Genomic DNA, 12346 nt, shown 5'->3' with positions numbered 1-12346 from the left:
GCCATGAAGGGCACCAGTGGGCAGGTGGAAGAGGATGGGCGCGAAGATCTATGGTGAGTGCTGACTGTCCCACTTTAGCAGTAAAAGTGAAATTGGGTTCCTGCACAAAAACTAGAGGTATGGGCTTTAGTTGACTCTGGGTGTTCCAGGTGTTTAATTCACCCTGATCTGGTTGCTGCTTTGGAACTTCCTAGTTTCCCCCTCCAGCATCCTTTGATCTTCACACAGTTGGATGGTTCAACAGTGGGGGGGGGGGCGGCAACCCATTTCACTGGAACTGTGGCAATGCAAATGGGCAGCCACCGTGAGACTTTGAAATTCATGGTAGCACCCGTTGGCAATCCCTTGGTAATCCTGGGGATCCCATGGTTGACCTATCAAAGCCCCTATATAAACTGGGAGCACAGAACTGTGACTTTTAAAGATGGATTTTACCAAGCTCCTACAGCGGAGATAGTTGCACACGCGGGGGCTGGAAGGGCAGCGATCGCCATGCCGCGCCCTGACTTGCCACATTTAGAAGGCTTGCCTGCTCAATACCAAGAATTTGCAGACATATTTGGGGAGATGGAAGATCAGTTACCCCCCCCCCCACCGGAAAACTGACTGTGCAATAGAGTTGGTCCTCAATGCTCAATTGCCCAAGCCAAAAATTTATCCAATGACTCAGAAGGAGCTCGAGGTATTACGGGACTTCATTGACAAAAATCTGTCAAGGGGGTTTATCGAACCTGCTAATTCCCCAGTTGGGGCTCCTGTGTTATTCCGGGAAAAGAAAGATGGCACGCTTCGACTCTGTACGGACTATCGAGGCTTAAATTCTGTCTCTATTGTCAACAAGTACCCTCTGCCCTTCATGAAGGACATGTTAGCTCATTTGTCAAAGGGCAAGATTTTCTCCAAGCTCGATCTTCGCAAAGCCTATTTCCGCATTCGCATAAAAGCTGGGGATGAGTGGAAAATGGCTTTTAATTGCCCATTAGGATTGTTTCAGTACAAAGTCCTCCTTTTTGGGTTGGCAGGGGCACCCGGAGTCTTCATGCAATTGATTAATGAAGTATTACATGATCATTTGTTTAAAGGGGTCCTGGTTTATTTAGATGATGTTCTCATTTACACTGAAACTGAGGAGGAACATGAACGCCTCCTCAGACAGGTGTTACGCAAACTTAGAGATGCCAGACTCTATGCCAAACTTTCCAAATGTGAGTTTCACAAAACCCAACTTGACTATCTGGGCTATCGAGTGTCTGACAAGGGTATAGAAATGGACCCTGCAAAAATTCAGGCGATTCTAAGTTGGGAACGTCCCCGCACCCGGAGGCAATTACAAAGTTTCCTAGGTGTCCTGACTCATGACACTAGGGTTCAGTAATTACTATCGGCAATTTATCCAGGGGTTCGCTGAGATTGCTCTGCCCCTCACTGATTTACTCCGTACCAAGGGCTTGGGGGAGACACACAAAGTAAAAAACCCTGGGGCAGTGCTGAATTGGACACCTGAATGCCAGGCAGCATTTGAGAAGTTAAAAACCCTTTTCACTGCTGAGCCTATTCTACAGCACCCTGATCCTGAATGCCCCTTTGTGGTCCAAGTTGATGCTTCTGACTCCTGTGTTGGGGCTATTTTGTTACAAAGGGATTCAGACAATTGCTTAAAACCCTGTGCTTATCTATCCAGGAAATTTTCTGAAACAGAACGCCATTGGCATGTTTGGGAAAAGGAGGAGTTTGCTGTAAAAGCAGCTTTAGAAACCTGGCGCCATCTCCTTGAAAGTGCTAAATGCCCTTTTGAGGTTTGGACCGATCACAGGAATTTGGAAGCCCTCCGCACCCCACAACGTCTCAGCCCTAAACAGATTTGCTGGGCTCAGTTTTTCAGTCGCTTTAACTTCCAGTTAAAATTTATTCTGGGAAAGAAAAACTTTCTGGCCGATGCTTTGTCACAGTTGCCTCAGGACCTTGACCAGGTGGCAGATGTGGTTGGGACTGTTCTCACTGAACCACAACTGGGCTTGGTTGCTGTCACTCGGAGCCAGACCCGTGCGCAGGCAACCCCGCCCCCAGCCCAGTCTGGGAAGCAGAAAGTGCAAGTTCCTTGTCAGTTACAGAAGGACTTTCTCCAGGCACTGAAATCTGACACTTGGTTGCTAGCTAATAGAGACAACCATTACAGGTGGTGGCCACTGGTGGTCCTCACAGAGTACTCATCTTACCTCAGCAGTTGGCACTCCTTCAGGAGGACGGCACTGCAAAAGGACCTCATGGTCGAGAGGCACCTCTTTCCCAAGTGGTTCCTGGTCAAAGTTCTTCCTCAGGTCTAAGGACAGGAAAGATATAAAACCCACCAGCATTAGCCATGATGCCACTTGCAGGGCAACTTAACAAGTACGGGGCAAGTAGCCCAGAAGAGGCCAAGTTTTTATGTCTTCTTATTTTTACTGCACCTGAAATGCCTCAAATGTCAGATCTCTTAGAAGTTTGGCCCAAAATGTGTAATTTTTGCTCCAACCCATAAGGATAAGATCAACAATATGCTTGCACGCTATCCTATCCAGAAGAAAAGCAGCACTTCATTCTTTAAGTGGAAGCCATCGTTGCTTAAAAGAACGTCACATCTTCCTCTTCTTCTGATCTACATTGTCCTTCTGCTATGATCACATCTTTTAAATGTCATGTTATCTATACACAAGGACATATGTACACTTGATTTTGGTTGGAGGCTGTGTGTGTGTCTGTGTGTGTGTCTGTGTTTGTGTCTGTGTGTAGAAACAGAGAAAATGGTATTTGGTGAGGACTCCAGCTGCTTTCCAAAGGTTGGAAGGTTTGCAACGACAGCCAGAAAATCTGTTGCTCTGATCATGATGTCTCAGCTTTCCCCAATTTGATGACCTCTAGATATTAGGACTGCAAGTCTCATTAAATCCTAGCCAGTAAAATTAATACCTGTACAGCATATCACACTGGGGGAAGTCAGATTAATCTCTTGCCAATGAAGAAGTTTCGCTTTTCCATACAATTAATGCATCTAGGATTGTTTGGAATGAAATTTCAACAGCAAGAAGGAAAAAGAAAAATCTAAAAATATATCTGAAAATCAACCAGTTGATGGGGAAACTACAGTAAGCCCTTAAACATTTCAAGCATTTTGAAAGCTTACTTCTCCTGGGGGTGGGCGCAGAACCCACCCAGAAAATGTTTTCATTTGAGCAATTTGAGGATGAAAGGACAATGTTTACAACCAGAATCTACCTTCATACTCTTTACTGAAATGATGTTTTAGAATGAATCGCCTTTCTATTAAACTGCTTTATAGCTAGGAAAGCTATGCAGGGCAACTTCCTCATAATACTTTCATTGCTTGCTGAAAAGTACTGGGGTAAACATACTGATTAAAAACACTTAGAATTGGGGTTCAGGTGGTACATCAACATGAAGTTTCAAAGGCACTCGGCTTCTATCTAAAGGAAAGAAAGACAGCGAAAAAGGAATCTATTCCTCACATTTTGAAGAACATCCCACACAAAAAGCATGATTTGAAATACTAAAATGGAACATCTTTCCAAAGCAGGGTAGGTCTGTAGCTTAATAGAAGCCCTGTGAACATTCAGAAACCAAAAGAATGACAGCTGAAAGAAAATAGAGCTTTGGAGGACTCCATGTTTTCTCTCCCTGATCTGGAGGGGCAATATCCTTGCCCTTATCAACAGTGTACCCTGGCAAAACAACTCAGCTCCTCTGGTGTTTTGCAATAAATTGGCCAGGTTTTCTGGATTCCAGCCATTTAGCAAAGCCAGCAAAACCAGCAACAAAAGAGCTCCTTTTGTAACCCCAAATTAAACTATTGCATGAAAAAAAAAAACTTGGGGAATATTCAGGAAACAGGTAACTTCTATGGAAGGACTATCATTTCAGTTCAGTTCTGATACTGGAAAGAAATTTCTGAAGGGCAGAATTTAAGTGCCAGGCATTGTGGCAGCTTCCAGTTGATGGATTTTCAGATTCTATGAAATACCTGTAGTTCCTACAAGCCTGAACAATGCCCATGGTTTTAATGAAGGACATGTATATGGCAACCTGTAAGAAAAGGCAGGAGTAAAGAATTAATCAGTAGGTGGCGCTGTAATCTACTGAATTCCTCCTAAACATTTTGAAAAACTAACTCCATAAAAAGAGATGCTATCCCAAACAATTTTTTTGAGAATGATTATGATGATGGCACTGATGATAATTTGCTACCTAGCGTCATGGAATGGGTTCTACAACGGTTAGAGATATCATAGCACCATCAGCCCCTTGGGGGTTCAGTAATTAATTGCTTTTGCACAGCCATTGCTTCTTGCATTACAAGCATACAAATGGTATTTCAGGCCTTTACAGGTCAAGCATATCATGGCCTAGCACAAAGTGCTGCAATCACAGAAAATGCTTAATGTCTGAGCAGCTACATTCATATAGCATATTCAGCTCAATTTTTATTAACCTTGGCTTAGCGAATGTTACAAACCCAGAACATTTGGTTAATTAATGGTTAAGTGCATTGTGCAAACTGGCTTAATCCAATTAACCAGGTTTAAGTGGGATCACAGCCAATGCACTCTTCTGCAACCTGGCACTCTCCAGATATTTGGGATTGCAACTCCCCCAATTCCAACCATTATGTCAAATACTTCTGAGAGTATCCATTTGGGGTGAAGTTGGGTCACTGCTGGTTAAACAAAGCAAAAAGGACAAATATAAACTCAGATGTCTGTTGCCATTCAACTGCTCTGCCTTTGGACCTTATCCCCTCACTCCTGCAGACCCTGAACCCAAAAAAGCTGAACATGGCAATCAATACTGTGAAAACTGACTCCTACTCCAGAACTATTTCAATAGCCAAACTACAGGGAGTCCAGTTCCTCACTTTTGTGATTATACACTATCTCAGCTAAAAAGAAAGCAAGTCACGTGTCTGTGTGCCAGCTGGTGTGCAGATAGTATGCCTCATCCCTATTTCTGCTGAAAAATCCAGATACCATTTAGAAAAATTAATCACCATTTAGAATTCAGAACCATTATAGATATTAGTCTGAGAACCCCAAGGAGGAAATATTCCCCCCTTTGTCTTACAATCCTAAAATAAGGGATTTCAGGTTATATTATGATGAAAACCAGGCTTCCTTAAAAATTAAACAGGGATTTTCCAAGGAGTTCTCCTGTTCTCTGCACTGAATAGCTGCCGAAAATAGGAATATTGTTCTAGCACTTCCGACTCATACAGGGTGACACAGCGTGACTTCATCACCCTGGCCAGGGTCCATCTGAACTATATATGTACTCTAGAATGTGACCCAGCTGCAGAAAGTTCAGAAGTCAGACAAGAAGACGTGGGCTGGACAAGTGCTAGATACTCAGGGTGAAGCTGACTGGCAACTTGGATAGCCAAAGAGGAATCCACTGAAGGAGCATAATTCGGTCACCACATCTCTGATGGAAATTGGTTAGCAATCAGAATCTTTGGAGATGCAGTTGACCAGAAGCACATAACATGGAGCCAACTGCAGATGAAGAGAATGTAGAACAAGGATTACTGAAGGCAAGCTCTTGCCTTGGCAGTGGCCACTTTGGGGTACCTGTAGGAACTGCACACAACATGGAGAAAAAGCTGCATCAGGATAGAAGACGTTTGTCTGTGGATCACAGCTTTATTCTAAAATCAAGTTTATTTTCTGCTCTGAGTAAATTTCTTTTGGCATGATTGCTCCTTCCCAAAAAACCCACTAAGGAAAAAGGAACACTGAATTTCTTCCAATAAAGAATATCTCACCAGCTACTTCTCTCTTGGACACACATGTGCCTTTCATTAGCTAATACTCTATAAAATGTTTGAGAGGGTAAATTCTTTTAATGTGGCCATTCAGGTTGTTCCCCTTTGTTCTTCTGCAGTGTACATAAGTGCACTACACACCAGCAGCAAACTCACCATGTAAAAAGGATTTTCAAAAAGAAGGACAGGAAAAAACTCCCAAACCTACATGCTATCCGAACATAAGCTCGATGACTTTTTGTGGTTCCAGCAGAACTCCATGCCACACACTGACACCAGTAATCTTCTAGGCCAAAAAGTTCTTCCACTTGCTGGCGAGAGACTTCAATCTGGACTTCCCTTACAAGGAGCCCTGGAAGCAAATAAATTCAAAAAGATGAATAATTATGGGAGCTGCTGAGACCAGTCGCTAAGAGAGTCAGGCGTATAAGAAACACCATCTATGGAGAAGAGAGAAATGCACACACACATATCAGAGGCTTTGTTTATGGTATGTTGGAGCTTTGTGTACAGCTATTTATCTCACTCAGTTTCTTATGTGCACCGTTTTTAGGTTATGTTGCTTGCATATACCACTAAAGCAGCACACGCAGTTTACATATAATGAAAAAAATGTTGCTATTGTACTTGTTCTTTTTCTTATTGACTAAGACCTGAATCTTCCTGATCAACTGTATTTAACTAATCACACCTATTCCAATCACACTATAGGATTAAATGTGATAATGCTGTTGCCAGACAATCAACCAAGAGACTTTGATATCATACCATGATTCCTAGGCTAAGTATCCTGTGTTTGAAGATCGTAGTAGTAGTAGTAAATTATATTTGGTCTTGTGGTTAAGGTTCTGGGCTAGAAACCAGAAGATGGAGAGTTCTAGTCCTGCCTTAGGCCTGAAAGCCGGCTGGGTGACCTTGGGCCAATCCCTCTCTCTCAGCCCAATTCACCTCACAGGGTTGTTATTGTGGGGGAAATAGGAGGAGGAAGGAGTGTTAGGTATGTTCGCCGCCTTGAGTTGTTTATAAAAATAATAAAGGCAGGATAAAAATTAAGAAAAAATAATAAAAAAATATTTATATGCTGCCTGACTCCCAGAGACTCTGGGCAGTTCAAACTATTTTAGGAATGCAACTATCCAGTACACATTTTACCCACAATGTTCCTGGTGAGTGGTGACCTTCTCTCTGGGGGCAAAGCAGGTTGTGCTCCCTCAGTACTTTACCTTAGTGCTTAAAGTAAACATAGGTTTGAACTCTCTGGGAGAACCTGCAAGCGGTCTTAGGGCTGCAGATTACTCACTCTGCCATACTGTAATGGGCAGAAGGTATAACCTCAAGGAACAGGAGGAAAGGCACAACCAAGGCAATGGTCAGACAAAAGAAATCTGAGACTGGGGCAAAATGTAATTTGAGAAAGCGTCTCAAACAGGACCTTCTCTAGTTCTCACAAAGAGGGAGGGACAGGGGAAGCACATTGAGACTTGCAAGACTTTATTACTGTAGCATTATAATAATAGCACTGGCTTGCATGACTTTGGTTTCCTAGTCTGGTTTACCTTGAAGGGCTGACATCAGTCTTGGAAGTCTGAATACGCTTCCTCCCTTCCCAGTGCAGCTACCCCTTCTGACCACTGTTTCCCTTGCTTTTTGTTGTTTCTCCTGGAAGGAGGTAGATGATTCTCTCTCTCTTTGTTCTCTCTCTCTCTGTTTGTGTGTATTAGTGAGAAAAAGAAAAAGGAAGACAGATAGACATATGGATATAATAGTTATGCAAATGGGGATCTATTAATATTATAAATAGAATGTCTTATTTATAGAAAGTTAATTTTAATTAACAATGTAATGCATATAAATTAATTATTTGTCCTGATTCTGCCCTATCTGGAGAGTATAGCTTGTTTCAGGATATGTACATATATTTATATATTCCAGTGTTACATACACATATTTATGTGGGTGGGGGGGGGTGACACCAGGACTGGTGGAAGCTGGAGTTCACAGTTCAAGGTGGACAAAGCGAAGAAGCTAGGCAACAAATCTGACTTTTGTCTGTATTCCTGATTACATTTTCTGTCTAATCTTTGTTTGCAGGAGTATGACTTAGACTCAATGATGTCTTCATTTTGGTTCAATACAGTACTTATAACTTAATGTAAGTTAAGTTATAAGTACTGTAACTTAACTTACAGTTAAGCTTAGGACTTTTGGTGGAAACCACATTAAATCTCTGCGACACCAGAAATTTACTCCAAGCAAAAAGAACCAGTCCAGGAAATGAAACAACAGCCCTTGTTATGCATTCAGCTGAACCCATGGAGGGACTGAAATGGGACAGAGAAGTTGGTGTGCATGCTAGCCCTACCCCTCTCTCCCTGACCTTCACACATTCATTCAGAGATCTGAAGGAGATACCTATTTGCATTCCTACTAACACGAATACAGTTATTTATCTGATATGAGTTCCTGCTTTGATAGGTCCTTGATTGTGCAAAGAACCAACACTTGTTCTTTGCACAAGCTGAAATAGGGACCTCCAGCTGAATGTATGGAGGAGAGAGGGAGCAAAGGGCATAACTGCAAAGGGCATAACTTCTCTATCCAGTTTCTAATCTTCTGCAAGTTCAGCTGAATGCCTGAACAGGGCTACAATCATCCCACAAAACACTGGAGTAATAAGATCCTTTGTGGGGAGAAGAACAACTAGCCAGACTTCAGCTGTAGCTAGCTTTTGTTCTGCCATAAATCCTTCTGGGCTAGAAACCCCAAATCTAAGGCAGAAAAACCTGTGGCAGAATTTTTTAACATCCCTATTCTGGGAGTTGAAGTCCACACATCTTAAAGTTGCCAAGGTTCAGAAAAACTGACTTAAATGTTACAAGCACTGATGAAAAGAAATTATAAAGCTATTTCCTACATCTCACTATCTGATTGACATGGCACAATATACATCGGGAAAAGGAGGGAAGCATCTTTAGGGGCCTGATGAGTAGGACCAGGTTCTCCTTTTCATTGCAATGAATCTCTTCTTAGGAGGCAAGGCAGAGGATCTCCCTTTTACCCATGGTTTCTAACCTTCAAGCATTATCGTCGGCATATACAGTCTTTGACAGGCATTGATGTGTTAAACTTTCTAGCACAGTAGGACAGCCACCCACCCACAGTTGATCACTGATGGGGGTCTATAATCAACATGCATCTGTTTCAGGAACATGAGGCATTGCAGGCTAAGCTGTACTCCATTACCTCCTCTGTTTTACTGCCGCCTTCATCGCTTCACTTCCACATTAAAAATCACAGCCTCCATTCTACAAGAGGCAGTGGCATGTGCTTTAATCTCATTACTTTAATACAGCAAAACTTTCCCTGCCAGTTGCCTACAAAGGAAGAGAGTGGATTCAGCAGCCATTAACTCTTTCTGTTGCAAAAAAAGAACAATTACCCTCTACTTCACCCTGCACAGATCTCTAACTAGTGATGGTTTTAAAGATAAGCAATGAGTTTGTGAACTGTCCTTGTTTAAGACAGTTGATGCTTTAATGAACAAAATACATTTCATTGATAGTAATCTGAAGCCGGTAAAGGCTGCCATGTCCTCCTGCTCTTCATGAGCCTGGGAAGTTGTCATCTGATTAATAAAAAAGAAATCCCTAAAGCTTCCCCCCCACCTCCAGCTTATGGTATAAAATCCTAGACTATCAGACCTTGCCTGTATTATCGGAAAATGGTATGTTTGCTTCCTACAACTCACAGATGTTTTTCCAGCATGAACATAATTACTTTCTGGGTTCATGAGGGTTCTCTTTTCTTCTCCAAAAAACAAAAAGAAAATGAAATGAAAAACTCCACCTTTTTCCAATGTACTTCTGGTCTAAAGGGATGGACAGAAGCATATCAGGCCAAAAATGTAGGAGGCTTAGGTTTTATTGTACACTGCCCAGAGTCAGTTTGGAACTGGGTGGTGCCTAAATTGAATACATTAAATTAAATTAAAACCCTTAAATAGCCACAGAATGGCTGGTTTCACAAAACTCACTAAATCAAAGCTAAGCACTTTCTGTCTGAACCCTCCCATTACCTCTCACAGAAGTTCTCTGACAAAGGAGTTGTAAAGATCCAGGAGGAACATTGGGAGAAGCATGAATACATTTTGAGCTCTTTGACAAGTGCTACTATATAAAAGGAACATGTTAATTAAAAATAGTAAAGCAGAGACTGTTTTCTTGGGGCAGGGAGAGAAAGAGATGGATGGGCACCTCCTAAGAGAAGAGAAGCTGGGCCCATCGAGAAGAAAGGTGGCGAAGAAGAGAGAAGGGAGAGAGACACACACCTATTCAACCCACCCTTTGCTAATTCTGCAAATAGAAAATGATGCTTGCTTCTTTTAAGATAATGAAGCATGTCTTGATATCTGGCTGTAAATCAGAAATAACAGGGGTGAATACATGTGTTCTTCTAAGGATTCCTTGGTGCTCTCTGAGCTTGGTTGTTTGCTTGCAGACGTTTCATTACCTGGCTTGGTAACATCATCAGTGCTAGTGAGTGTGGGGTTTGCTCCCTGCTTATATACAGTAGCTTGCCCTGCCAGTGTTGGTGGGGGTGTAGTTTTCTCCCTGGTAGTTCCTTGAATAGGCTATTGTTTTTTCTGCTTGTTTGTCTGATGTTAATCTCTGCTTATCTGGGTTTTGGCTTTTGGAGAGGATGTGTTCTGGTCTTTTGTTTCTTTCTTAGCATTTTTATTGTCTCTTTTGAATGGTGTATAAATGAGGTTTATCTCTATGTGTCTATTGATGGCTGATTTGTCTGAATGCCAGGCTTCCAGGAATTCGCTAGCGGTTTTGGATTTAGCTTGGTCTAGGATGCTCACAGTTTCCCAGCTGAAACTGTGGTTGAGTCTGTCCATGTGTTGTGAGATCAAGGAGTTTTCATCATGTCTTCTACCTGCTGGTTGGTGTTCATGGATGTGCTCTGCTAGTCTTCTGCCTGTCTGTCCTCCATAACGGCTGTTGCAGTCCTTACGCTGTATGTTGTACATGACTCCTGTTTCTTCTTTTTGGGCTACTGGGTCTTTTGGTTTGCTTAAGGTGTTTTGAAGAGTTTTAGTTGGTTTGTGTGCTATGATGATGCCGTGTGGTTGTAACAGTCTGTTGGTGGTTTCTGAGATGTTTCTGATGTATGGTAGAGTTATCCTTTTCATAGCTTGTGTTGGTTGTCCTGTAGTGGGTTGAGTGGTCAGACACACTTTGATAAAGTTGTGTGGGTATCCATTTTGCTGGAAGATGCTGTAGAGGTGGTCTGTTTCCTTTTTCTGGTGTTCCGGGTTTGCTGCAGTGCATTTGTGCTCGTCTGCATAATGTTCTTACACAGCTCCTCTTGTGGGAGGTTGGGTTGTTGCTTTGGTAATGGAGCCCTTGGTTAGTGTGGGTTGTTTATCGATAGACTTGCATTTCTAATTTGCTGTCATTTCCTCTGCTGATAGGGATATCCAGGAAGGGTAGCGTGTTATTGTTTTCTTCTTCCTTTGTGAATTTAATTCCTTTGAAGATGTTCTTGATTGTTTCATGTGTCTTCTCTAGCTGTTCCTTTCGTATTATGACGAAGGTGTCATCTACTGTACATACCAGATCCATGCTTTTGGTTGTATATGTGGGAGTGCAAACTGAAAGTGGCTAGTGAGGCAGAGGCTGATGAGGTCCATGATTCTGGGTATTTCAATCTTAGTGTATTTGCTGCTATGGATCCTTTTGCTAGTTCTGGATCTATGGACACAAAGAATGCTGTGACATTAAATGAAACCGTAATTTCATCTTCTTCTATTTTTAGGTCTTTGATTTTCAACACTGGCAGGGAAAGCTGCTGCTTATAAACAGGGAGCAAACCCCACACTCACCAGCACTGATGATGTTACCTAGTCGGGTAATAAAATGTCTGCAAGCAAACAACCAAGCTCAGAGAGGGACTCCACATTTCAACCTGGAGCTACATGTATTCTCTTCTACTGTTTTCCTCTGCTCAGATAAAAATGCAGCACCAGCGTCTTGACTATTAAAGTAAAGTAACTTGAATGTTAGCTGCAACTATGAGGCTTTAGTAGGCATTGTGTTGATACTGACGCCGCCCCATTCCTTCAGCTACAGACAGCAAACTTTATGCCATATTTCCCTGCTGTATGGCTTCTCTGAATAACAGCCTAGCATGTCTGGCTCCTTTAGCTGGTGTGACAATAACACAGTTGAGATTGCAGGAGGAACATGTAGCAAGGAGTCTCCTGGGGCAGAAAAGCCTCCTGCCTGTTGCAAATCCATTTGCTATTCATGCTACCAACTTCCACGCTAATTAAATAATTTAGCCCTTGAAGGCATATAATATGGACTTTTGCATGGGTTCAACAGTGCATAATGGACTTATTGAATAGAGGCTTTCATTATAATTATACAGTATATTCTTGCTGTTATTTATTTATTTTTTACAGACAGTGAAATGAATCTAGCAAATGAAAAAGAAGAAACATGCTTCTGGTAACAGTTATATATTTTACAA

At 42.1% G+C, this 12346-nt stretch overlaps 1 protein-coding gene across 1 annotated transcript in view; it reads right to left on the bottom strand.

The window, feature by feature from the left end:
- UNC5B (unc-5 netrin receptor B) overlaps positions 1-12346 on the bottom strand; it is a 155602-nt gene that overhangs the window by 34741 nt on the left and 108515 nt on the right. The window contains exons 3-4 of the mRNA XM_063307836.1: positions 6018-6161; positions 2217-2320 (exon numbers count right to left, since the gene is read on the bottom strand). Of these exons, the coding sequence (XP_063163906.1) occupies positions 2217-2320; positions 6018-6161 (248 nt within the window). The remainder of the gene's footprint in view (positions 1-2216; positions 2321-6017; positions 6162-12346) is intronic.

This window comes from Candoia aspera, chromosome 6, assembly GCF_035149785.1.
Source record: "Candoia aspera isolate rCanAsp1 chromosome 6, rCanAsp1.hap2, whole genome shotgun sequence".
In the NCBI taxonomy this organism is placed as follows: Eukaryota; Metazoa; Chordata; class Lepidosauria; order Squamata; family Boidae; genus Candoia; species Candoia aspera.
Note: the sequence above shows the minus strand (reverse complement) of the source record. Positions and strands in the feature narration are given on the sequence as shown.